This window comes from Leopardus geoffroyi, chromosome D1 (genome assembly GCF_018350155.1).
Source record: "Leopardus geoffroyi isolate Oge1 chromosome D1, O.geoffroyi_Oge1_pat1.0, whole genome shotgun sequence".
Lineage (NCBI taxonomy): Eukaryota > Metazoa > Chordata > Mammalia > Carnivora > Felidae > Leopardus > Leopardus geoffroyi.
This window is the reverse complement of record NC_059329.1, coordinates 13,037,686-13,065,385: the sequence shown is the minus strand read 5'-3', so window position 1 is coordinate 13,065,385 and position 27,700 is coordinate 13,037,686. Positions and strand designations below refer to the sequence as shown.

Below are 27,700 nucleotides of genomic sequence, written 5' to 3'. Positions count from 1 at the left end.
CCTGAGCCGAAGTCGGACGCTTAACTGACTGAGCCACCCAGGCGCCCCCAGATTTGGGGCTTTAAATTTAGTCTTGCCCAGAATGTTTCTTGGGGAAGAATGACAAGAGGTTTCCTAACCAGGAACCCCATTAAGTGGTGCTGTTTCTGAATGTGAAATATAAGGAAGCAGGTCTTCAGCTGTCTGTGTTTCCTTTCTTTCTTTCTTTCTTTCTTTCTTTCTTTCTTTCTTTCTTTCTTTCTTTCTTTCTTTCTTTCTTATTTTTGTATTTTGTGTTTTTAATAAACTTCACCAGCCAGCTCTGTGTTTATGTGTTATGCCACCAAAAATAATAGGCCCACATATGTCACCCAATTGTTGTATTTAGTGTGAGCTGTAGTCTGTAGAACGGTGCCCAGGAGCTCTTGCCTTTGCCCAGCAGCCAGTCCCCATTCAAGGTCATTCTGTTTATCCTGAGTATTTCTGCCTTTCTCGAGTGACTGCTTTCCCAACCCAGTTACCAGTACCCCCAGAAACCTCCACACCATTTTGCTCCCAAACATTCCCTTTGCCAACAAGTCCAAAGATACAGCCGTGTTACTTGCGAGGGTCTGCTGGAGCTTTGGGGGCTGCTAACCTCTATCCTCCGGCAGGTGACTTAGCTTCCCAGAGAGCATTACCAGTTCACAGCGTGCAGGGCGCAGTGGTATACAAGAAGCCTCTCTTAAAAGGTTTGCAATGCCACATGGGTTCCAGAGACATAAGAGAAAGATCTGTGATGGGAACGAGACTGTACAAATGCGTCTGGAAAGCAACCACCCCAGAGAGGACTCCCGCGTGCAGCTTTGTTAGCTGCATATGGGCCCAGATCAGTTGAGCCCTGCCATATTTCTGATTTCTCTCTCAGTCCATAGGACGAATGTTAATGAGCTAAGCACTGCTTGTAAAAGGCCAAGGAGCTGTTGTTTAGGTGGTATGATTGTCTGAGAAAGTAAAGTTATGGAAATTGTTTTGACCTTTCAGCCAAGTGATGTCTTGCCCTCTCACATTTATTACTCTTGGGTACATTTCCAAAAATATACATTTACAAAGCCACAGAATTAAATGAGAAAACTGATTTAGGGATTAATAGCTTGTTAGTTCAGCACAGAAAAAAACAAAAACAAACAAAAAAAAAAACCAGCCTCCCGATTCCATTCAGGTTTTGTTGGTAAATATATCTGTGTAATATATCTAAGTTAATCCCAACCCCTTTTGGTTCCCTCCCTGTGCCCCACAGCTCCCGTCATTCATGACTCCTACCCATACCCCTACAAGGTCCAAACACAGTTTTTCAGTAGCTAATCGATACAAGATTACTTGTGTCACTTACTGGCGTCCTTGACTGCCTTAGGATGCTGTACTTGGTTTTAATTTTGGATGGCCATTGGGAAATGTAGTTTTGAACCAGCAATCCCAACATTTGCAGGGCTGTCTCTCTTTAAGTCATCCCTAGGACCCTGGTCTAGCTACTTCATCCTCTGGGTACCAGTGTTCTCATCCCTAAAACTGGCTTATTCCACCACCAATGATGGTTCCCACCATAGTAGGCTCTCAGCACCTGTCAGTTTCCTTCCTTCTCACATGTATACATTGAGACATCAAAGAGTTTCACTGGGACCACCAGAACCTCCTCCCAGTTCTTCATTCTTAAGGGCATTGGAGTGGAATTCAGAAGTTTTGCCTTTCCCATTTGAAATCAAGAGCATAGAAGAGGCAAACTTATTAATATGCATTGTCACAACATATTGTCACATAGTAATATGTGATATATGATAAAATGTATCAATTCTGAGCACCACAAATATCTGTGGCTTCACCTCAGCATGAAGGCAAATGAGTTTCCTTTAGCTTGAGTGAGTTTGGAGATAAACTTCAATGTAACAAAATGTATTTCACAGGAAACGTTTGATGTGGCGCGGTTGGCTTATGAATCTCTTATCTACTCACGGTTCACTCCTTAGAGTTATTAGTCAATTTAATTTGAGCAAATGCCAGGATTACTAACTAATTAGGAGGATGTTCGTGAAGGCATGAGGATGCGGAGAGAGCGAGTGCTGGTGGTGTGGGGTTTGTGGCGGCTTGCAAGTCTGATTTTTTGCCTGATACCATTTGCTAAACATTATACTTTGTGTTGTTGTCACACAGATAAGCCTCAAGTGCATATTCAGATGACTTATCCTCTACAAGGCCTAACCCGGGAAGGGGATGCGCTCGAGTTAACATGTGAAGCCATCGGGAAGCCCCAGTAAGTTCTGAAGGCCAAGGTTGGCAAGAGGGTCATGAGCAGTAAATGTCACAACACGGAGATGTGCATTTGCAACTCACCAGCCTGTCACCTGTCTCCTGATGTAAAGGATGGAAGGTTTTTTTGTTTTGTTTTGTTTTGTTTTGTTTTGTTTTGTTTTGTTTTATGAAATAAGGAATATTCAGTGAAAGGGGGAATAAATATCTGTGGTTGGTTCTTAATGGTCAGGATTGGGAGAAAAATGAAATGCCAGCTAAGATTGAAATCTCAGCTAATTCTATTTTATTATCATCAACACGATTGCCAGAACTATCTTCTCTCACAAGAAAATAATCCTAATAAATTTTTAGTATGCCCACAATCTAATGATATATCTGCTACCTTCTGTGTTAATGTCTAAGCTGCTGGAAAGACGGTTTTCAGACTTAAATTAAGCCGCTGTGATTAGGGCCAGCCGTTGGAAAATGAATTTGCCCTACCTTTAATTTTGCTTCTCCTTCTCTCAAATAAAAGTGACTCATGGGAATATTTTTGTTGGTAAGGAATTGTCCCAGAACTTTTCTCAAGGAACATATTACCCACCATTGCGTAAAAGAAAGAATGTACTAACCCTCTTATTTGACTGAAATGTACAAGGAAGTTGCTTCCCTGCCAACTGCATGCAAGTGAATGAGAGGGACCACAGTAGCTCATCACAGCCATGCAGTGGGGCCACTTTAGACCTCGTTCAGTTTCGTCCGGGGAGAGGAGAGACTCTCATCTTTCCAGGAGAGTGAAGATTGTTTTGAGCTGTTTCTTAGGGGAAAAAAACAATCCGTGGAATCATGAGCTGGAACGAGTCAATGGTGGGATTAGGAGCCCTCAAACTCTGAGTGGTCCCCAACAGTAAACTCTGTTTTGAGCTCCCGCTGCCGTCCCTGTGCTTGGATTCTTTTCCCCCTCCGAGTTTTGCTAAGCAACATCAAGATCGCAGTCCTCATGCTCTGAGCGTCTCACCAAAGCTTCCCCCGGGATCTCTGGAAACAATGTCCCCGTGATGGCTAAGGAGTGATCCATGACAAGAGAACAGGGGAACCCAGGGGGATGCTGGCTGCTGTCCGCCCTCTTCCCACTTCAACCCTCCCTGTTTTGTGCTTCCCTCTCTATGGACCAGAATCTACTTCTGTCTCCACTAACCCTTCGGGGTTTTAAAGATGACCTTTAGGAAATAGGAGGTGGTCCTGGCTCTGTTTCGCTTTTCCTCTGCCGTTTCAAAGTTACTTGCTCTGAAACACTTTAAGCTTTGGCAGAGCAGTTTTTGTCTCCGTTGAACTCTGCAGAAGATTCAGATCTTTCTTTTTGTAAACTGGATTATGCCTTAGTCCGTGGCCTGTCTTACCTCCAAAACAATCCGGTGGAGAAAAAGAGAGTTCTCACAGGCCTCTTGCCACTGTATACAGCCACATTAACCACATTTACCGGAGATGGCTTTGCTAGCCTATATTTTGTTTCTGTATTTTTCCCCCCAGAAGAAGGTACTGCGTTCAATTGAATGTGCCATGGGGACAGTAAATTACATGTTTCCTTCAGGACATTTATGCCAGAGAGGGTATTTGTCTGTTCCTCTTCTCAAATCGGAACGAGTGTGTGGTCGTACGAGCCAGCACCCGTTACTCTGCTATCCCTTCCAGCATATTACCTATTTATTTTCTCAAGAAATTGCATACAATAAAAATGGTAATTTAACTTGCCATTAAATGTTGTGAATATTCTCAGCACTTACCCCCACTGATTGTTTCAGCTGTCAAGCAGCAGGGCATTAGATCTGATGGCCGGGCAGACCCATTTTCCATTGCCTGCAAGGGGGGGGACATATGCAGTGCTAATTTTTAAATAATTTACTGGGTTGTGATGACAAGCCCATGTGTAATTAAAGAAAAATTGTAACTTCACATCCCATTTGAAAATTGGAATGCTACTTGACAGGGCTAACTTGAGTGTTGGTTCATCATTAAGCTTGGGTCTTGTCATGTCACCGCTTGTGGAGGAAGCAGCAGGGACCGAAAGGAAGGTACTTCTGTTCTCGTGTCTCCAGTGCCCTTCCTTTAAAATGAAAGTTTCGGGGGCACCTGGGTGGCTTCGTCGGTTAAGCGTCTGACTTCGGCTGAGGTCATGATCTCGAGGTCTGTGAGTTCAAGCCCTGCGTCAGGCTCTGTGCTGACAGCTCAGAGCCTGGAGCCTGCTTCTGATACTGTATCTCCCTCTTTCTCTGCCCCTCCCCTGCTCGCTCTCTCTCTCAAAAATAAACATTATTATTTTTTTAATTTAAACAAAAACAAAATGAAAGTTTCAAGTCCTCCCTGTGGTCCCAATTTCACAGGAGGTTGAGGGAGCTGTCTTGAAGAATGGCAGTTTGAGAGTCAGTGAGTTTGAAAGATACTCTGCGTGTGCAGTTTTGGCTCTGGAGCATCTTGTGAAATTTGCTTTTCCCTGAGGGACACAAATGTGATACTTTATTTACTTATTTTTTAATGTTTATTTTTTTGAGAGAGAGAGTGTATGGGGAAGGTGCCGAGAAAGAAAGACAGAGGATCCAAAGCAGGCAACACACTGAGAGCACAGAGCCCAATGCAGGGGCTCGAACTCATGAACCACGAGATCATGACCTGAACTGAGTCGGATGCTTAACCGACTGAGCCACCCAGGGCCCCCAAACATGGTACAACATGCCTCTGAAAAAGTGCCATAAGGAGCCCATGTGGAGATGTGCCCCTCAGTGACTGACCCGGAAGTCCCACCCTTGAGCCACAGGGCCTGCCGGTGCACCCAGAGGGGGAGGGTAACAGTGTGTGGGGCTTGGAGAGCCAGCAAAGCAAGGCATTTTGCCAAGGAACACACAGAAAAGGTGGACTGGGTTGAAGGAGGCAGGTTATGAGCAAGGGTAACGGAGAAAGGAAGTGATTGCATCTTCTAGAATGAATAGAGGTGGCTTTTCCAATGCAGAGGACAAACGAAAGCAGTGTTTAGATGTAAAAAAAAAAAAAAAGTCCATTTATTTTTGCAAAATTCCAAATCCATTTTTTTTAATTTTTTTTATTTTTTTCAATATATGAAGTTTATTGTCAAATTGGTTTCCATACAACACCCAGTGCTCATGCCAAAAGGTGCCCTCCTCGATACCCATCACCCACCCTCCCCTCCCTCCCACCCCCCCATCAACCCTCAGTTTGTTCTCAGTTTTTAAGAGTCTCTTATGCTTCCAAATCCATTTAAAGATCACAACTGGCTTCTAAGCAAGGGTCTTGGTATATTAGTAACCATCAGATTAATGGTTATATCACTAGCCAAGAATTTGATTTTTTCCCCCTAATTAATGAGATGATTAACAACGGGTGAGCTCTGTCCTGTCTGAATTGGTGTGAAACCACACAGCAGGACATAAAAATAGGGCACATTGGTTTATTTGCTGATTTTTAAAGATGAACCGGAAATAATGAGGCTCCAGCTTGTGGTCCTATTGAAGGTTTTTCAACACCTGATAATGTTGACCAAAAAGTATATTCCAAACAGATTTTGTTGGGGGGGAGGACTTCACAGCTGTAATTCTGTGAACTGAAAATATGTCCAGCAGGGCCCTCTCTAATCGTGTCACCCTGCATGTGACTCATTCAATGCGTGGGTGAGAAGCCGGCGCAGACATCTTGGTGGGAGATGTTAAAGCCACCTGTCTTCTTCTCTCTCCTCTGCAGGCCTGTGATGGTGACCTGGGTTAGAGTCGATGACGAAATGCCTCAACACGCCGTCCTGTCCGGGCCCAACCTGTTCATCAATAACCTAAACAAAACAGATAATGGTACATACCGCTGTGAAGCTTCCAACATAGTGGGGAAAGCTCACTCGGATTATATGCTGTATGTTTACGGTACGTGCAAAGACAAAACACTCCTTCTACCAGACTCATTCACATGTAGCCGCTGCTTGCAAATCACTCTCAGAGCTTTTGGTCAAGTTCAAAACCGAAAGCCAGTGTGTTTTCTTCAAGAACTTAAAGCAGCCTGGCCTGAGGTGGACCCCAGTGTCTCCACCTGGGAGGGCAGTGACTTTTCTTCTCTCCCTCTAATCGCGGGGCTTTCCTGCTAGATCACAGCCCCTGGTCATGCTGAGTAGGAAAGCTGTGTCCTCAGGCACAAGCAATGGAGATGATGTTAGAAATAATGACTGCAAAATTCAGCCTTGCCAATTAACGGCTATTTAGCTCAGAAAGTTTATTCCCAGTGGTATTTCCCTGTGAAACCTCAGCTAGGCTTTCTCCTGCTTTGATGAACACAAGTATCCTGTTTTCAGCATGAAGCTATTACATTCCGGAAGATGTCACAAGCCAGTAAATACTTGGGAAAAAATATATATATATAAGGTCCTTGGTAGCTACATAAACCACCAATAGCTACTCCTTTAGACACGAATGCATTTTTTTTTTAATTTGTCTGTTTTCTGAATATCTTTTTACAGGATTATTAAAGCATATTATCATGAATTACATTCTCTAACCCAGCAAATATTCATTGAACCTCTATGTGTCAGGCTTTTTAAACTTTTTCACATTTATAGCTTATTGTCCATTTTGTGTACGTTGAATATTCTCAATTTAGTTGAGGAATGCACTGCATTCCTCTAGTCTTAAGATGGCAAATTTAGTTTCTTCTGGCCAGTTGAAGTCTCTTGGTTGGTTTTATGCCGGGAAGCATAGTCATGAACTGACATGAGCTGGAGTGAGTGACCATAGGCATGAAATTTTCAGTATCTTATAAATCTATGGATATGTGTGTATGTTTCCTTCTCCATGTTAGCACGGTAAATAATCCAAGTGTAAGTATATGGGAATCTACACCTATATGCACACAACTATACCCATAGAATATTTACACCATTATGTCCTAGAACCTGGCCACCTTCCTTACGAAGAAAGTAGGAGTCACTCCTTTTGAAGGCATAGAAGCATGCTTTATAACACATCAACACCACAGATGTGGCAATTTAATCCTTAACCTGTACTTGAGGTTTTGTTTGTTTGTTTGTTTTTCTCTTTCAACATAATGCAGAATTACAGGATCACATCCACTCACCTTATTTGTAGGCTTCTGAGATTTCTTTTCTTTTGGACACTATACCCGTGTTGTCTGTGGTCCGCACGTGTAATGGCGTCAGTCCTGCCATCCAACCCCTTAATCCAGGGGTTAAGAGAGCCGAGGAGAGGGGATGCCTGTTCCTTTAGGTGCGAGGGGGTGCCACATGCCCTATTCTCAGTTGACGTTCCACGGAGCCACCTTGGTCCTCAGACTGTTCAGAGTCTGTTCGTGCAAAAGGGGCGTGGGAGGCATATCCCTCTCTTCTGCTTCCACACCCCTTCTGCTCTCTCTGCGTGAGGGTTTGAGCCTCCTGTAAGTCCCCTCCGATGCCACTCCCAGGTTTACAGTGAGCAAAACCAGTGGCAAATTTCCCACTGGTCTATGGTTTGCTTCCTGGACTCAGAAGTCTAAGTTATTTGGAAAAGCAATTCTGATTTAATGTACCTGCTGTTCCCACATCTCAAGATAAGGAACATTTTGTGGATTTGATAGACCGCAGATATAGTTGAGTAATTTTGGATACCGGCTTCTGGCTGGCATTTGTCAAGCGCCCACTTTGTCCCACTGTTTCACGTGCATGACCACCTCTAATCTCCACAGTAACGTCAGGAGGTAACAAGATCCTCATCCTACTGTACAGATGGCAGATGAAGCTTAGAAAGATCACATAAGCTGCCCAAGTTCCCAGGGTTCCTAACTATGTTTCAGAGCCACGATACTTCGACTGCCAAGTCTTCAGGGACATTTGTGTCTTTCTTTGTAGTTCCTCTTAGTCTCGCTGCTTCCCAGTAGAACTCTCCCCTCCAACATAAGACTGTTTTTGAGAATTTACTCTCTGGGCTAGAGTGCGTTACTGACAGCCAGGAAACATAGCGACCTACCTGTTTAGGTGAGCACATCCACACACACACACACACACACACACCCCTCCCCGGCACGTTATGCTACCTGCGTCCCTCAGTCTAAGCTAGTAGCACTGCTCGGCATGGCGGGCTAGACTACCAACCTGAGGTGTTGCTAGTCTATTAATAAAATGTTCTAGCAATTTGGGAAGATTGCGAGTAGCTCTTCTTTTCAAAGGTGATTTCTCGTACTACCAGGGTAATTTTCAAAGTACCTTATGAACTAAGCATTAACGTGCCTTTAAAATGTTTAATTCTCTGGAAGTAGCTTCTACACTTGGAGAATCTAGCTGGTTAGTGCCTGAGTCCCATTTGGTTTGGTTCTTTTAGCCTCGATGTGTCAAACACAGCTCATTAGCTCCAACTCGGTATTTTCTTAAATAGTGGCCTGTCGTTGCTCTTATTGCTAGAAACGATCTGAGCAATGAGGTTCTCGCTGTTAACGGGTCACTTGAGCCAGATGTGAAGGACAACAGTTACCCCGGTAGTGATGAAAATAATTGGAAGTGTGTGATTTTCACAAAATGAAAGGGACCCGTGACCTTTTTTCTGAAGTCTCTGCCCTTGTTAGTCTGGCCCACCCCTCGTTCGTAATCGTATTTTCAAAATCATATTTCAAAACCGGGCCTCCGGGTCCCCTTTGATTGCATTGTGGATATCACACGTTCTGTGCCAATACTTGGAAAGGTAGGTACAGAAATAGCATTAGAGTGTATCAGGGGAAGTCTCTCGGGTACAGATGTTCCTTTTCAGGTGATAAGTACTGTAATTGAACCAGAACAGAAGAAGCACATTAGCTGCCCCCATGCCGGGCAGCAGGCACGTCCCTGGGTACAGTTGAGGTGGGTAGGAGAAGGCACAGGATGTCTTCAGAGCTCGGCTCGGGGGCCAGCCCACCTCGCTCATCTGTATCTGTCCCAGTGCCTACAGCAAGGGGTGGGTGCGTCCAAATGGTCTGCTAGGTCACAGAATGCTTCCTTACCTGGGGCCTCCATAAGAAAGTGTGCAAGGAGCAAGACGACATTCTGCCTGTTTGTCTACAAGGGTAGTTTGAAACCACTAATTTAATCAGCAGCCTGCTTCTTGGAGGAGGATGAGATTTGATATTATTTATTTTTTAATGAATTCCTTTTTGGACTCGTGGGTGAGGCTGCTTTTATACTGCCCGTGTCCCCACCTTCAATGAGCAAAGTCTCCCATAGAACAGAACACTTTGCTGCTGAGTCCTCCCTAACACATTAATACATTGCGTGTGCGTGAGAGAAGTTGGCGAGGAAAATTAAAACCCCAGATTATTGATCAGTAGTAGGAATCATTTTAAGCAGACCTTACAACCAGGCACCAAGATAGTGTTTTCACAAACTTTCAGGAAGTTGTAGCAAAGCCAATAAAGGTGCAGTATATAATTAAAGTTTTGATGTATTAATTAGACAATCTGAGAGCTCACTTGGAGATAAAAGGACACCAGATGTGTCAGGGAGAAAAAGTTGACGTGCTTTAGATAAAATTTAAAATCAAAAGCCTTCAAATCGTCTTATGCGCTATTATAGCAGAATGATTGCTTAGTTCAAAGTCTTGCTGACAATTTAACACATTCAGTTTGATCATTTGTGCTTAGGATTTTCTTTTTTCTCTTTCATATTTGCCCTTCCCCTGTCCCCCAAATAATTTTTGAGCTGATACAAGAATATACAGTGTAGCAAACATCTGACAGAGGATTCCCTATGGGATTCCTGGCTTTGAGGGTCAAGCCTCGTTTATACCTCCTTCCCTTGTTTACAAGATGGAAGACGGTCTTTTGGTTTTATCGCCACCTTCCGCTTTGGGTCAGGCTTTCAACGGGAGCAAAGGCAACTAACGTATTAATATTTATAAGTTGTAAAATTTATTGACTTTTAAAAAATAAAATCTCGGTAAAATCTCACATGCCTGGAACTTGATATTTAGCGGTGACATTCTGTCTTCTTTGTATTTATTACAAGTGTGTAGAAGTAGTTTTCCTTCCTGCTGGGATGTATTGATGGGGAATAATGAAGTTAGCCGTCATGGAGAGCAGGGGAGCGGGAACACGCTCATCCTTGGCCGACGGGAGCCCTTTAGAACGGCACCACCCCTCCTCCTTTCTCCCATCTGCGAAAGTATGAAACGAAATGACAGTCGCTGTACCCTCTCAGGGGCGGGGCTGGCTTAACCTCACCTTTGAAATCAGACTGGGGTGGGGGTGTCCTGTTTTGATTTCTCCTCCCTTCTCTCCTTCACATCTCCTCATCCCTAGTTTGCTTCATTAATGCAAATCTCTTTTCTTCTTGTCTTAGTTTTTCCATTTAAGGTTTTGGGTTAGGGTTACGGGACACAACTCTTTGGGGGAAGGCGGGGAAGGGAGGCTTTTGGCTGCAGAGGGGGAAGTCATCAGACAAACATCTCAGTGTCCTCATGCCTTCGTTTTGTCATTACTGATCATTGTTGTGTTCAGCACTGTGGGTTTGATTTTCCTTTTTTTTTTTTATCCAGATCCCCCCACAACTATCCCTCCCACCACCACCACCACCACCACCACCACCACCACCACCACCATCCTTACCATCATCACAGGTACGGTACCTTCATTACCACTGAAAATGTCCTGAATGTATATTGTCTTTCTGGTACGTATGCAAAGAAGGCTAACAGTTCCCTTTGAATCCTTGGAATGTAACCGTTCCTTTATTTTGGGACTTCAGAGGCGTTAGATACTTTATTCTTACGTTGACTCCTGAGGACCTCGGAAAATCTTCAACATCCAGGCCTTTAACAGTAGATGAGATATTTTGCAGCTTGTGCCTAAGAGAATCCTCTTTTCCAGCATCCCCGTTCAAAGCAAAATGCTAGGGAACATAGCAGCCTGGCTATTAGAGAACATGCCGGTAGCTTAGGCATAGCCACGGTTGATGAAATGGTAAGTATTCTGGCTTCGGATCTTCTCCTTGTCTTCATTCCATCGTTCGTTCGTACGAAAGAAAATACACACCCTTTAACATGCCCCTGCGGGCTGTGTTCCTAAATGCATCACCCTCCTTCCTGCCCCAGAGAGCATCTGCTGACAGTGTTACTACCTGTTTGTGTTGCCTGGGTCAAGAGGTCAGAGGGGAGTCACTGTCTTCTCCGTGCCGGGCACCCACGTACCCCTTGCTGCCCTCCGTTAACTGTGGGAGGGGCGGAAGAGGCGGCCACAGCTGCTGTAACTCTGTGGCTTTATCTTGGTGGACTGTCTGAAACTCTCCAAAATGAGTTCCACTGTCTCCTGTGTCTGCCGACCACCAAGGGAGAAGGTATGCGATGCATCCCTTTCTGATACCCAGCGGCTCTCCTCCTGCTTGAGGGGGCTCGTCTGGGAGCCTTGATGCTTCTCCCACCTGCTAAGCTGGGAAAGGTCATGGCTGCATCACGTCTACTAGATGTGTAGGATTTCCTTAGGTAAGGACTCCCCGAACCACTGTTTACAGGTACCTCCTCCAGAACACGTAAAAGTAGTTATTCTGCGAGGAAAAAAATAATAATAATAACCTCTTTAGAAGACAGCTTTCCCGCTTCATTCCATTATCTGCAGACACTGCCAGGTCTCTGAGCCACGTGCCCCAGGATACAGTCGTATCGCAGGACTTCTTCTAAATCACTGAATGTTGAAGTCATCGTTCTCCGTGTGTAGGCCCTCTTTACCACCCGAGATCGGGCAGCCATCCTTGACACTGACTTTCTGGAGATGTGTGTGGTTTTCGTGGGAGTCGGTGAGACAGGCGTGACAAAAATCCAGAGTGTTCCGTGGAAGAGGAGGTTCATGAAGTAGGACGATAGATCACCTGATCTCATTTTCTTCACTTTCTCTAACCTTCACAGTGGGACAAAGAGAACCTTAAAAAAAAAAAGCCACTAGCGAGGGTTTTTCTGAAGGTTAATTATGAAAACATCAGTGCCTGCACTTCACTTAAAATCTTCTGAAAATCCATCAATTGGTTTTTGTGTCTCACTCTAAACTCCGCTCCACCCAGGCTGCTTCCTAAATTCCCTTCAGTGTCTATTTGTTTCCCTTCTTCCACGTCCTTCTTTCTGCCGCTTGGTCACATGGCGCATAGACTCCTCCCACTTTCTGTCTCATTCCTCAACACAGCAAAGCTGCTCCCGCCTAACTGGTTCCAGGTCAGCCGGGCTATCAACTTCCCAGGAGCTAGGTTTTTACCTTTCATGATCTCTTGCCCCTTATCCAGGTTGTAAACTGAATTGGGCTGGAGCTCTTAACGGCAGGTTTCCTTGAAATTTCCCATGAACGGCCCTTTGGATGTCCGTGTGAATTACACCTCCACCCACCACTGTCCTTTGCAACTAGTCTGTTCATCTTTGCAGAAGGGGCCCAGGGATCAGTCAGCCCTTATTACCTCTCGTTGTTGTAGAAGGTTCCGTCTAGGTGGCTAGCCAGGTCTGTATTGCAAGGCAGTGGAGGTCTTACTCACTCTGTAGAAATACCCCATTTCTCCATTACATGGAACAATGCTTTTCATTTGTGGCTAGCCTCTCGCTAGCTTAGGCTGGTTTGGGTTTTTGGTTTGTTTTTTAAGACCTTTCTTAGCGCCCCTGAACTACCCCCCTACACTCACAGCTTTAAGTTTTCACCCCAGAGTAAAGCTAATCTTGTGTCCGTCAACAGCTGCAACTCTCTGTGATCACTGTTCCAACCACAGAGACTCTGGTTAAGAGGAAATTTTAAAAACAAACAACGCTGCATTTCTGTCCATATAGAAATTGCCTTTACATACGGGCTTGTCTTTGCTTCTGTCTCTCTCTGCTCCCGGCCTCGGGTCTCCCTGTGATGCATGATGATCTCGTAGATGTGCCTTAGCCTTTCAACGTTAGCGCTTGAACCCTCTCTACACACAAAAGGCATCTGTGGTAATGAGCACCCAGATTCTTGCTGGCATACCCAAGAATAAAGTAAAATTGCCACTCATACAGCAATGTAGAATCCATTGCCTTAACGGATGTGATCGTATGGGCTTCCTGCGTCTTAACAAGCAGTGTTACACATATTTATCTTGCCCAGAAAGTACACTTGTGGAATTTAACATTTGCTCCTTACTTCAAACAGACTAAAGGTTATGGGTCTGAATGATTGTGTGTCCCATTTTAAAGGTCCAGGCTATCCCTGAGATTAAGATTGGTTCCTAAAAAATCTTCCAGACTGGATCTTGACAAATGGATAGCTAAATTAATTTGCACTCTTCTCTCTTGCACTGTTTGCTGCATTACAGCCCCCATTAGCCTTAAAAGCTGGAACAGCTAAATCTAGTGACAGGAACATACATAAAGCCTGAGCTAGAAAGAAAGAAAGAAAGAAAGAAAGAAAGAAAGAAAGAAAGAAAGAGAGAGAAAGAGAGAGAGAGAGAGAAAGAAAGAAAGAGAAAGAGAGACAGAAAGAGAGACAGAAAGAAAGAAAGAAAGAAAGAGAGAGAGAAAGAAAGAAAGAAAGAGAGAGAGAAAAAGAAAGAAAGAAAGAAAGAAAGAAAGAAAGAAAGAAAGAAAGAAAGAAAGAAAGAAAGAAAGAAAGAAAAAGAGAAAGAGGCAGCCCATAGCCATCCATTTCTTTCCTCCCACTCAGATGCAATAACTGAAACCCATTGCCCAGGTCAGAGTTTCATTACAAGAAAATGTACGAATGCAATAGAAAAATATTTTTAAACTCGAAGGGCATAGTTGATTTCTGATTTCTCTGAAAGGAAGTGTTCCTGTGTTACTTTGTACCTTCCATAAGCAGGATATCGAATTGTTCCCCTTGTCAGGGAGGCAGACTGCCACTGAGTCCCCCAGTCGCCCGACTCCCTCAAAAGCACATTAAAGCTTCATCCTGGGGACCCTTGAAAGCAAGAAATTGTGAGCCCAATCCGATGTGCTGGTGCCACCTAGAGTCCTAGACCCGGCGGGGCGGTGGAGGGGGAAGAGCTGGGCATCTCTGTCCCGTGCATTCTGCGTGGAGTCTGTCTCCTGACCTTTGTGTGAAGGCTCACATCTAGCGGTAGCTTTCTCTAGGGAGGACTTTTGAAGGCTCTAGAGTCCTGAAAGGAATATTTGATGTCAACTTGCCACATTGACCTTGTTGCAGCCTTACAACTATTAGGCCTTTAGTATCATTAGAATCCCTTTCTAAATAAAAAACCATTAGAGGGACCCAACTGAAATGGGAGCCATTCAGAGGCTCATTGTGGTTTGCCCTGAGTTTCTTCTCTGTCTCTTCCATCCCATGCACATTGACATTCCGACCATATACTTCTGTTTCAACTATTGCTATTGGTAAGCCCCCACTTCCTTTTTTTTTCGTTTCCTTTTTTTTTTTAATATCATGCCAAGTTGTCCACGTAGTTTAATTCATGAAGATATATGCTGTAATATTGAAGAGCAAACTGCATAATCTAAATTGTCCCTGGAGTCCTCTGTTAAAATACAGAGACAGCCAGACGATTACCCAGGGTCAGAGTCCTTCATGCAGATTTCCCTCCTAAATTAAAATCAAAGAAAAACCTACCACCCTCCTGGGGGGCTGAGGGGGGGGGGTGGTTTGTTTTATTTTTTATTTTTTTGAATTTTCTTTGAAGTTAGTTGACTTTGCATATGAGATGTACATAGAATTACCTATTTCTGGGGTGACAGATTTTGCTCCTGTCCAACAGTTGGATCCAACTTTTCCCTATAGTCAACTTAGGAAACTATTTTGTGTTTCCCTCCCAAGATAATGTGGATGTTGTACTGTCTCTGCCTAGTTGCATCCGGAGTTAGTTGCTTAACGAGGAATGTACCTTAGACCGCACTCAGCACTGTTTTAAAACACCCTTAGCAGCTTAAGTAGGAAATTCAGGCCCAGGGGGAGTTCAACATGCAGGTCATACTATACATGTGACTGTCATAAATTAAAACACTAAAATCACTTTAGAATAAGAGATGAATAGCTATAGGGCCAAATCCTGAAACACATTTAGAAATCCTTTCACAGGCATGAAATAGGTCATCTCTAAATGAGTATTTCTCTTTTTAAAAGTATGTATCCAATGAAGTGTTTTGTGTTTCTTGGAAAAGAAAACAGCAAGGTTTTTCTTACGGGTGTCTAAGCACTCAAAACCCAGTATACCTTGGAGAAAGTGGGTCCCAACCCCAGGCTCACGTTATTTTGGCTTTCATAGTCTAATGTGGTCAGCCATTGTGTGTGTAACGTGTATCCAATCACAATAAGGAGAGTGCAGCCATAGTTCACAGAGTATGCCAAGCGAGGGATGTCCAACACCATAGCACATGTTTTCTGCGTCTTACATACAAAGGAAAGAAGGACACCTGTGCTTAAGACAGAATTACGGTCGAGAGCCTTGCTTCATGTAACGCTGCTGTTCTCCAGGGTCTTGGTTTAATGATTCCTACTCTGTGCTAGGGGTGTGTGGGTTATATATAAAACTCTGTGATATTTGCGTGGTGCGAGGGGTATATGCTTAGCTGCTTTTAGGCATTCATTCATCAAATACCAAGCCCCCGTAATATGGACAGCTTCATGCTAGTGCTTGTGGAGACAGAAAATTCCTTGAACCCCTTAAAATATGGCATTGGGAATAGGTTGTACACACTAGAAGTCAATTACAGGAGGTACTGTGCAGTAAGGGCTGACTCGGTGGCATGGGCAGAGGAGCAAGGAGGGCATCACAGGACAATTAGTTCCGTCTGCCATCAGGGACTGGGTAGAATGTGGATAAGATAGGGTGGCATTTTAGAAATTAAGCACCAAGGCCCAACTTTACTTCAAGCATCTGTGTTCAGTGTGTGTGTGTACGTTGTGTGTATTTATGTCCCAGGCATGTATCACACCACCACTGCTAGGAAATACACACTTTTCATTCTAGAATGTTTACTAACTTACCTTTTTTCTAGAGTTGGCATCTGCTCCATTAAGACTGTTTGTCACTCCTCATTTATTGAATGTGTATTGAGTGTTACTGATAGGCCAGGATGCGTGGTAACAAGAATCTTTTTTTTTTTTTAATGCTTATTTATTTTTGAGAGAGAGAGAGACAGAGCAAGAGTGGGGGAGGGACAGAGAGAGAGGGGGAGACAGAATCCGAAGCAGGATCCAGGCCTGCTGTCAGCCCAGAGCCCAAAGCGAGGCTCGAACTCATGAGCCATGAGATCATGACCGGAGCTCAAGTCGGATGCGTAACCAACTCAGCCATCCAGGTGCCCAAATAAGAATCTTATTAGGTGCTACCAAATATGAAGGAGACATCTTTGTAATGAGCCATCTTGTCAAGCTTTTGCCCCAAAATTGCGTGGCCATTTTTTTTTCATCCTGTCTCCGGTGTGTAGATTTTTATTTTGCTGGCAAGCCTATATTACAAATAGCATCATAGCCAGCCAATTTTGTCTTTTAATTTTTTTAATGTTTATTTATTTTTGAGAGAGAGAGAGAGAGCCAGAAAAAGAGGGAGACACAGAATCAGAGCTGTCAGCAAAGAGCCCAACTCGGGGCTTGAACCCATGAACTACGAGATTACGACCTGAGCCGAAGTTGAGTGCTTAACCTGCTGAGCCACCCAGGCGCCCCAGCCAGCCAGTTTTTGACCCACACTGATTTAGGAGGGAATAAAACGAGTTAGAATACTCTACTGATGAAGGTCACCTGATTCTGCCTTTTAAAAAAAAAAGGCCTGAGAGATAGGAACTGAGGGTTATTTTTCTAATGCTTCTATCATCATTTCCATACTTTCATGTTCCTTGTTTAAAAATAATCCAAGAGATTATTTATCCACAGTGCAGAAAACTAGCCTCAAACACATGGGTTTCTCAGGCTTAGAAAGTGATGGTTGGATCTGTCTTGGTTGGAAAGGTAGGACTTAGAAGGAACCAGCCCTCCAGCACGTAAGCAGAGAAGACTAGAAGTGACTATTTCTAGAGCCCCTTCACTCTGCACCGTCACCTCCCTTGCAGTGCCCCTTCCGTCCCTCTCCTCACCTGTGCCTTCCCCCTCTCTGCCCCTCCTGCCCAGCCGTCACCCACACCAGGGCAGAGGAGTTGTTTCCTTGTGAGAGGAAACCGCTGTACAAGATCCTATGATTTTCAGAACTTCTGATTTGCAAATGAAAAGATCTCAGGGGCATAGCAGCAGTAGTGAACGATTCTGAACAAAACTTGAAATTGCTTAACAAAAAAACCAGTCCACTCCCCATCCAGCTGTTCTATGGAAGGAGCGGAGGGTGACTTTAAGAAGGAAGAGAGTTTTATCGTGACTCTCCTATCTGGACCTTTGTAGCTTCCAGTGTGTTTCTGTCCCCTTTCTCCCGGCCCTCAGAAATGGGAGTTTAATTAAAGCCTAACATAGTTGGAAAGAAAATTGACCAGGAATCCGGTAGAAAATAAATTTCGAAGTTTAATTTTCCAGCACGTATTTTTGCTTTCAATAGATTTCAAATAAGTCAGAAATAAATAAAGAAAAGAATTTTTTAAAATACCATATATTTAATATATATTGGCCAGCAGAACACAACTATGAAAATAAAATTGTCAGGGGAATTCTTTGCCTGCCCTAGTGTCTAGATTTAAAGCAGCCCCGTAACACAAACTGAAGGGGAATTCAATTAAGAAAACCCATTGGCTCCTTATTGACTTTAGTTAAGAAAATAAACTGGGGGAAAGTGTATTAAATATGTCTGGACTGCTTAGTATGCTTTCATTTAAGCTTATGACAATCAAAATGGGAAAATTTAAATTCTTTACAATTAAGCTCTGCTTTTCAGCAGATTGGGTTCTCTGGGTTATTACCCTGTGTATTTTTTAACGTATACCCGACTCACACACACACACCCCAAAATGCAGTCTTGCAGGGAATCTGTGCATTGTAACGCAGGAGGACTACAGAGCAATTGGAGAAGAGAAAGTATTTAAGGTTGTGAATTTAATTTTGTTCTAGGATTTTCATTTTCATTTATGGCACCCGTTGTGTTTGAGACCATGGACTAATTTATGGATTAGTTTTAAACCCCCAGTCTGTCACACTCAATGAACAATTCTAAGTTGGAGAGAATCCATATGAAAGGATTAGAATGTGCCACAGTGGAGCTTACACATGACTGTTTCAACTAAATATTGCCCAGCTGCCTCTCATGCAGCAATTTTTTTTTTTTTTTTTTTTTTGCTACTTGGTTAAATGGCTACTGTCTCTAACCTCACACATTGTCAGAGCCTTTCCATTTTGTAAGTATCTTACACTGCCACATGAAATATAGGTGATGTTTAATTTATTCAAGATAAGGTGCCATAAACTGTGTGTATGGCTGGGGGACCGAGAAGTCAATATTTAGTGAAATGCGCATCTTTCAAATAGCACAGGGCCTGCCCTTGGCCACCTTGTTTGATTATACTCATAAAGCAGCTAGAGAATGACTCTTAAGGCTGTACACACTTAGTGGGTTTGCAAAACCACGGGATTGGTCGTCGTTGTTGTTGACCATTTAAAATAAGCGTCCAAGGGGCGCCTGGGTGGCGCAGTCGGTTAAGCGTCCGACTTCAGCCAGGTCACGATCTCGCGGTCCGTGAGTTCGAGCCCCGCGTCGGGCTCTGGGCTGATGGCTCAGAGCCTGGAGCCTGTTTCCGATTCTGTGTCTCCCTCTCTCTCTGCCCCTCCCCCGTTCATGCTCTGTCTCTCTCTGTCCCAAAAATAAATAAACGTTGAAAAAAAAATAAAATAAGCGTCCAATACATTTGCCCTTCTTGTAATTAAAATTAACATAGGGCCAGAAGCTCAGCAAGGCCTTTTCGGGTTCATAACCCTATGCCACCGAGAGCCCAACTCAACTCTTTGTGACCTCTTTTTCCCCGGGGCCTAGCTCAGAGATTAGTTTCTTAAAGGCAGCGGCAAAATGAAGTTTAAAGAAGTCTTCGTTGGGACAATTAGGAGCTGTCATTTTTCAAGTGAAGCTCAGCATGGCTGACGTGCGTTGGAAGGTTACCGCTCGCATTTTGCCCATACCCTCAGAATGCTGTCCGACGACAGAGCGACCCCACAAGCTGATTCACAGGGGCGGGCCCACACGTCTCAGCAGCCTTCTGATGGAGACGCCCCTAATAAATCCTACCTCACGGAGCCACACTTGCTTCAGAGCCAGGGTGTCTGTGGTTTCTGCACGAAGTCATAATGCAATTATGAAGGAGAATTAGATTCTGCGGCAGTGCCCTCCTGCAGGGAGCACAAAGTCACTTCTGAAGAAGGGTTTTTTTTTTTTTTTGCTTTTTTTTTTTTTTTTCCTTCTTTACTCGAAACCGCCTCTGTTCACACAGCGCACCAGGTGCTCTCAGAGAATTAGAATCAGCGCGCCCCCCGACACACCCTCAAACCTTGCTCGAACTCTGTGGCCAGCCTGTGTGTCTGCTCTAGTCTCCTGCTCCGTTGCTGACCATGCCTTTGCCATGTCCAGCCGCAGTGATTGTGTGGTTTGACGTGAACGTGTGTTTGCTTTGAACTGTCCTCGAAGGTGTTTCTTCCCCCTCCCGGCATTCCTTTTTCCTCCCCGTTTGGGTGCAATTGATGGATTTCCCGTCCCCAGAATGGGAAGGCAAGCTGCACTGTGGACTTTTCTCCTTTATTTTCTAGTACCCACAGGGAAGCCTACGCCCAGGTTCACTCAGATTAATTTCGTGATAAAGCGGACAGTGTTGGGATGTAGGAAACAGTAAATCGAGGAGTCACTGGTTAATGCTGAGATACGATTTTTAGGGCTCTAACCTTTAGGATTTACTCCACCTCCTTTCTTTCAGTCTATGCTAATTGTTCACCTGCTAAAAGATAAAGCGTATGAGAAAATGCTGCTATAAAAATAAGCCAAAGTGTTTACTGTTTTGTTTTGTTTTTTAATTTTGGAAAGGAGCCAATGCCTACCCATAAAATGTATGAACCTGCATATAAATGTTTCTGTACAAATGTGCATTTGATGTTGCCCCTGAAATTGAAAACACCTCAAACTAAAGCTTGACTTGAATGTTTCAAGTAAGGAGATGTGTCAGCTGCATCATGACAGTCTGGTATAGCGATGTTTCAACTGTACAATTCTTGGTATTGTTTTTTACTGCTATTTTATGCACACAGACTTGACTTGTAAGTAAGTATTGTGTTCTTATGCGGTGTATTTTATGTCTTTCTTTCCTTCATCTAATCTTCAGAGACTCAGCTATAAGTTATATTAAGCTGCAGTGGCTTCTCAGACTGCTGGTTAATTCTGGCTCCTTAGAAGGGCTGCAAGTTTTTGATGGTATAGGGTCCCAAGGAAAGCATGCAACTGAAGAGGAACACTGGTGTGAATTCATGGGTCAGATTTGCAAACTGGAAGCACCAGGCTCATATGACCAAAAAAAAAAAAAAAAAAAAAGTTGGCATCCCAGTGCATTTAAACATTGCCTGTGTCATGTCTGGAAGAGTCTTTTGGAGTCTCTAGAATTCATAATAATAATTACCAGCTTAAGTAGCTGCGTTATATGAGAGAAAGAGGAAAAAAAAAAAAAAAGGACAGGTAACTACCTGTTTGTTTTAACCACGAACGCCACCCCAGCTAGAGATGATGAGCTGCTGTGCCCGTCTCACCGACCTTTTCAGGCCAGAAGGGGATAGTGGAAGGAAACGTACTGGAGAAGTATAGAGCTGAACACGGAAGTGCGGCCAGATGGGTTGACTTTGGAATTGAGCTGGCCATGGGAGTGGTGTTTAAGAAAAAAAAAAAAAAAAGAAAAAGACTGGAAAAAAATGTCATCGTGCATTTTGTTAGATATTTATCCCACTATCCCTCTAGCCAAAAGTAAAAAGGAAATTTCTTGAGCCCCTTGAGCAGTTTTCCTATGAAGAGGAGCCAGGACAGCCGGCCTGGTTTGAAGCCTAGCAGGAGGAGGAGGAAACTCGAACAGCATGGGAAATAGAAGAAGAGACAGACCACATCCTCTTCCCCAGCAAGCGCGTCTGGCAGTGAAAAAGGGAACGTGCCGTCTCGTGCTGCCGCCGTGAAGGCAGGGCTCCTGGCAGCTCACCACAACGATTGTGCTTCTGAACTGTGAACACGGGGACGGCTGGGTCCTTTAACTTGTGGAACGTCACATGATCACAAGTGGCGTTTGGCAAATGGTGTGGACGTGGCCATTTCCCTGACCGTCTTCTGCTCATAGGCTGTACGACAGCAAGAGCTGCAGAGTGAAGAATGGATCCGTGGTGGGTCGTGGCGGCAGGGGGACGGGGTGTGTACCGAAACTTACCCGGAAACCTTTAATATGTTCATTCCCATGGCCTCCCAGTTAACTGAACTTTCCCGCTGAACCCTGCTGGAATAACACACGGGATGGAAACCTTGAGCTCATGTGTTCGTCTACCGGCATCTACCAGACTCACAAGGATCCTGAAAGTGTGATTGATGCGGTGATGCCTAATTGGCAGGCACGAAGCCGAGTGCCCGCGTGGGCTGGCTTAAAACAAAGGCAATGTTTGAATGTACGAATCCATTGTTCGGCCAGCCTTCCGACTGGGCTCTTCTGTCACAGTCCTGAGCCTTGATGCGTTAAGAGTTTGCACTGGTGTTTCTCCTCACTCTGCATGTTCCCCTGACTATTGACTAGCAAGTAGATGTGTCCCGGCAAGACCCCCAGAACCAAAGAATTGACTGTTTTCCTCACTGGCTCGCAGCTTTGAGCTGAAGGCATGTCTTAAAACAGTGCAACTCACTTCAAATGCTTTTTGCTTTTCATTTATTATTGCTTGTCACGCGATGTTCTTTGAAAGCTTGCTCATATATTATCTGTTCCATTTTTTTTCCATTTTCCCTTTTTTTGCATGCCGTTCCTCCTGTTTCCTCCCTTCCTCCAATCCTCTGTTCCCGTCTGTAGACACAGCAGCGACGACAGAGCCCGCAGTTCACGGTTGGTATCACATTACTGTTTATCTACTTTCTCAGCGCTGCTGAGAGGCAAGGCAAGCCTGGGAAAAAGAGAAATGCAGTCTTCAAGGGAAATCGTGTTTCAAGTAGACTGATCTCATAAATATACTATAATTTTTTAAGGCTTGAAAGGATGTCGGGTCTTGTCATTTCTGTTGTGAGTTCAGCAGCCAGTGGTGACAGAGGCGAGGTAGCCGCCTCACTGGCTGGGACGCAGGTCATGGCCCTTGTTGATAGAACTCCAGGCAGACGCCAAAATACAAGGGACTCCAAAAACAAATACTTGCCTGAAAATCACAGCCTCTGGTTTAAAGACCCAATTGCTTTCTTCATTTATAGGCTAGAATCCCAGGTACACTTGGAAGAGGGGTCGTTCGGATCACTTACTAGTTGAGGCCGAAGGACAGGTGAGAACAGAAGAGTCCCATTTAAATTCACGAGGTTAACACTCTTCCCTTAATTATGTTCCCAATCCCGTTTGCCTCTGCAAACCAGTGCCAGTTCACTCTCAATCTCTATGCGTGCGTGAAGGTTTACGCTATTTACACCAGCATTTGGCAGGATCCCTCTCCGGACCAAGAATGACACCATATATAAGTTTTAGCAGCATTCAGTAGGATTTGACAAAATCATTTGTGTACAGGCAGCTTGTAGGCAAAATACTAAAAAGTTGGTTAAGGTTTTAACCAAAAAGTGGTTTAAAAAAAAAAAAAAAAAAAGGCCACCGGGCTATCCTTTACACAACTTCATCCTACCTTACAAGGTTGGAATAAGTTCGTTAACTTTTCTGTGTCTCTTCAGTCAGAAAATTAGAATTATGTTTCATCTGTATATGACTTTATTTCCTAACTCTCAACCCTGGTGATGTGCTTAGAGAAAGATACGTTAGTTAAAAATTGGGCAGAATTTTAATAATTGAGTTCCAGGGAATCTTTTGGTAAAGGGCCTATTTAAATCACTTTGCAAAAAAAAAAAAAAAAAAAAAAAATCACTTTGCATGTTGTACAGTGTTGGAATGCATCGTTTAAGTGCCTAGAGGTGATCAGCCAACACTTTACTGTTCATGCACCTTTAGCAAAGCATCTCTTCCTAGCGCAGACTGACTTCCTTAAAACAGACTTCCGTTTGAGGACTTGTCAGTTGGAAATCTCTAAGCAAAACCTGTCCTGGGTGAGCTGTCCCTGAAGGTCAGGCCTTGACGCTTGGCACATCGCCCCCGTATTTGCGCTTTGTGACGAGGAATCCCAAGAAAGCAGAATGAACTTAGGTACAAAGAGCAGTAAATCCCTCCCCGCTCCCTGCCCACCTCACCTGGCCCTTTCCTGTCGTTGGCACAAAGGGAAAAATTAAAGGGCCAGTTACACTGACAATCGGGAGAAGTCAGTTAGGTATAAAGCTCCCACTTTCTAAGGTAATGCCCCATAGTGCTTGCTACGGCTCAGGCCCTGTGCTCCATTAAGCTTGGTTATTTGTAGGTTTCGTCATTAATTGAGCACTTCCTGACTGTTATCGATTAGTCTCAGAGCTTTAAGGCTATTTTAATGTCGTTCAAGAGATTTTGTTCTATTCTTTTTAAGATGCTTTAAGTTCTGAGCTTCCTATAATTGACTCCAGGGTCAAATGTAACCATAAGATTCTGGAATTGTGTGAGATCTTTGAAGAAATATCGATCATTTATCTCCTAAGACTCCAGAGTTCTATTTGCTAGGTCCCTTCAATAAAACCTGTGTACTTATGTGAATCTAATGGATGTAGGTCTTGGAGTCGGGTGAGGTATTCCAAGTAGGAAATCTGTTCCCTGACCTGAAAAATGAGAAGTTAGCTTAGGGGCCAGTCTTGGTCTAGGGCATGGTTTTTGATTAGGTCTTTCTGTCTAGAAAGAAAGTGATGGTGATTTCTTTTTGTGGTATAACAAAGAGACACTCGGAATAAGACTTTATAGCATTCCTGTGGCAGGAAACAGAGAAGCAACCACTGTCTTATTAGTTCAAGGACAGTGTTCAAGCCAGCAATACACCAGTAGGATGTTGTTCACTGGCTGGCAGTACATGGGAAACAACCTAGAGCCAAGAAATCTTGGGGAGAAAAAAAAACAACGGCCACACACACACACACACAGTTCCTTAACAGCAGAAGGAGAGAAGTGATAGCCCAGGTTGGTCCCTGTTTGATACATTTATAAACACATCTTCCTGACTTGTCTAAAGTCCTGACAGCATCCTCACCAAGAGGTCCTACCACCATCTCAAACAGCATACCCTCCAGCCTACAGCAAGAAGCTGTAATGAAAGCAACAGTAATATCTAGAATTTTACTTGGCGGAGGGAAGACCCATCTTCAGGTTAGTCGTCAACGGGGGTAGAATACGATGGAAACTACAAAGCAGGGGACCAGGTTTCCAGAGAGATAAAGATCTGGAACTGATTGTAATTGAGTGCCTTGTGGCTAAAACCCAACTTCTTCAGTACAGCAACCATTTGATTTCGATTCACTTGAGAGTAACCTTGAGATGTTCACGATAGAGATGCGGGCCTAGAAAAATGTCATGGTCTGAGAACTTGGCAACTTAAATGACAAGACGTATTAGGTCAGCCAGTCGTGGCCACTTGATTTGTCTTAAAAATCTCCATACTGGAGTTCCTTCTATATTTCTCTTTTCTTTTATGAAAAGGGGAAAAAAATCATTTCCAAAAATCTTTCCCTTTGAAGACTCATTAAAATACTTTATTCAAGCTTGTGTTGCTAGAGTATGTATGAAGTACACCAGTTGTTTATGTATGTTGACCATTTGTTCTTACCAATATCTGATTGGAATAAGCATGTGTTGGAAGGTTAGAAGTGCATGGGCATGATTCAAGATCAAGTGGATTTTCTCCAAAAAGAAACCAAACCACAATCAGTCACAATGTGTTTTTTAAGGATCTAATTGATGGTAAAGATAAAAGCGAGTGTAAGAATGGGATTTTTAGACTAGGGTGACCGAAGGGGTTTTCTTTGAATAAGGATCTTGAGCATTTGTGTTTTTGGAGCTCATCCTTAAGGCCTGGACAGGAAGAATCCTGTGTTATGTGTGCATGTTAAGCAATGCAAAAAAACAAAAAAACAAACAAACAAAAAAAAAAAAAAACACACTCTGCCAAGTCCTGGTACCACATGGTCTGAAATTGATGGCAGAAATGCATGAGTGACTTAAAGCACGGACGGTGTCGTCGTTCTTATGATTATTGATGTGTGGGTGCGTGTGATGGTTTTTGTTTGTTCAAATGTGGGCGCTTCTCTGTAAGTGTCTTGTGCCTTGTTCTTTCTCAGCCCTGCGTGTACCCTCTCCCTTCCCCCACCCACCTCCCCTGTGTGAGGTTCTGGGTGACAGCATGTCCATGGTCTGGAATAGCGCTTGTGCTTTTGCTGCACTGCAGTGAGCTGGCTTCCTCTGGGTTTGAGGTCCTCTCTCTCTCTCTCTCTCTCTCGCTCTCTCGCTCTCTCTCCTCTTTGTCTCTCTCCCTTTCTCTCTCCCCTCTCTCTCCTCCCTGTTTTATTATTTTCTAGTCTACCTGTCCTTTCGCTTTCCACCTCTTGACTTATCAGAGGCTGGTGATCTCATGAATTGATATATCCCAGACACGTTTTTCAGCAGTCTTTAATTCAGTATGTAATTATGGTAAGACTCAAACCAGGAACCCCTCTGAAGTCATTTTTCGCTTTCAGTTTTGGTTTCAAAATCTTTGGCCCGTGCTAGATACACATGCTCCTACCCTAGTCTGCTGCCCTCAAGAAAGCACCCCCTGAATCGCCCTTCCCCTGACTTATTTCTTTAGTAGTGCAAGCCTTGAGAGAATCCTAAAAGCACTTGAAACTCTCATATTGCTTTCTATTCAATTGTGGGGAAATTCCGAAGCCCGTTTTAAAGAAAAATAGCCAGCAGTGCGCATTATTACAACCTCTATGTCCACCATTTCTGTGTATGCACCTCTCTGCACATCTCTCTGTACGAGTACGCAACAGTGGCATTCAAAGGCTGTCATTCAGTCAAGGGACTCTGCAGACATTGTACGTTCTACTCAAGAACAAAGCTAAAGAGGTTTACGAATGGCTGCAGGACCTGAAGATTGTGTTTCAGCCTTGATATGCAGTTTGGAAACAATGTGCTACTGTTTAACGGCGTGAACCAAATTTCTGCCAATGGGAAGAAGGGACAAACTCTCCACAAAAGCTGACAAAGCAGGAAGAACAGGATGACTGAGCTTTTAGATTAAAACTACCGGGGGCGTCTGAACTCTTATGGCTGGTGATGGAAGTAACAGTTTCCATAATATGGCCAAGTGATCAGATGTCTGCCGCTTAGGTAAGAAAGAGACCATCGCCTACTTTTTCATACTGGGAATGGTACTGGAGCCAGTGGGCTACGTTTTTGTTTCCTTCAGGTTTTCTTTGATCATTCTTTTATGACATTATTTAAAAAAAAAAAAAAAAAGAAACCCTAATGAACTGAACCCACAAGCATTTAAATTTTGCTTGACTCTGACCTTGACTTTATTTAAATATCTCCAGGATCTCTTGCTGTTTCTAATGTTTGAGGTTTTCCTTCACCTGGTTAAAGATTGCCACATTATACCACTTTTAGAAGCCAGTGATGTCTGCTAAAAAGGAGGAGTAAGGAACACGTGCAGAGGGACGCTAAGGAGGCTCGGGTATGTGCAGCACCTTATAGACCACGAAGAGGGAAAACACGTCTCCACAGAAGAGGCCCCGACAGTGCAGACATGAAATTAGCATGTATGAATTACTCGGAATTAATTGCTCAAAAAAAAATGTCCATATAGATCAAAAGTTAAACCTTTCATTTGTTTAACAAAGTTTAAAGAAATGTATTGGATACATTTTAATTAGAAATGACAAGGTAAGGGCTTTAACAAACGATATGGGAGTTTAAAGAGAAAAACCCAAGAAGTGATTCCCCACATGTTGTTAATTTGTGAAGTTTCCTTTTGAAGAATATTGTCTGTTTCACGAAACGCATCGTCGTTTCTTTAAGAAGAGGTGTGTAATTTTTAACATGAATGAGGACAGACTGCCTAAGTCAAAGCAATTTTAGGAGGTAAATTTTGCTCGTCCTCACGTATATACTCAGTGCTTCAGTAAACTCTTCCAGTTATATTTATTCAAAACTTATCCAACTATGGCAGAGCACTATAGATTCATAAAATACAACAGTATTGCAAAAACAAATTTAACGCCACTAACCTAAATGGCTTCCCACTTTCGGATGTAATCTGAGCAGTGGATTCCAGATGATTTGGTATATTTTAAAATTTATGCCATTAAAAATGACAGTTTCATCTTTAATGAGGTGTATATCAACTGTCTGTTGCTTTTTAATGGGAAACTTTGCATATCAATGATATTTCATAAACATATTTGTCTTTATTTTTTAAAATTAGCTTTCTAATGCCCTCCCCAAGGAAGCAA

At 43.5% G+C, this 27,700-nt stretch overlaps 1 protein-coding gene across 7 annotated transcripts in view; it reads left to right on the top strand.

Annotated features, from left to right (window-relative positions):
• The window catches only part of CADM1 (cell adhesion molecule 1), a 329,666-nt gene that overhangs the window by 286,062 nt on the left and 15,904 nt on the right, over positions 1–27,700 (top strand). For 3 of the 7 annotated variants that reach the window (XM_045482883.1, XM_045482881.1, XM_045482882.1), the window contains exons 6-9: positions 2,167–2,266; positions 5,995–6,167; positions 10,785–10,865; positions 22,185–22,217. In XM_045482883.1, the coding sequence (XP_045338839.1) occupies positions 2,167–2,266; positions 5,995–6,167; positions 10,785–10,865; positions 22,185–22,217 (387 nt within the window). The remainder of the gene's footprint in view (positions 1–2,166; positions 2,267–5,994; positions 6,168–10,784; positions 10,866–22,184; positions 22,218–27,700) is intronic. The other 4 variants (XM_045482886.1, XM_045482884.1, XM_045482885.1 and 1 more) reach the window with 3 other exon arrangements.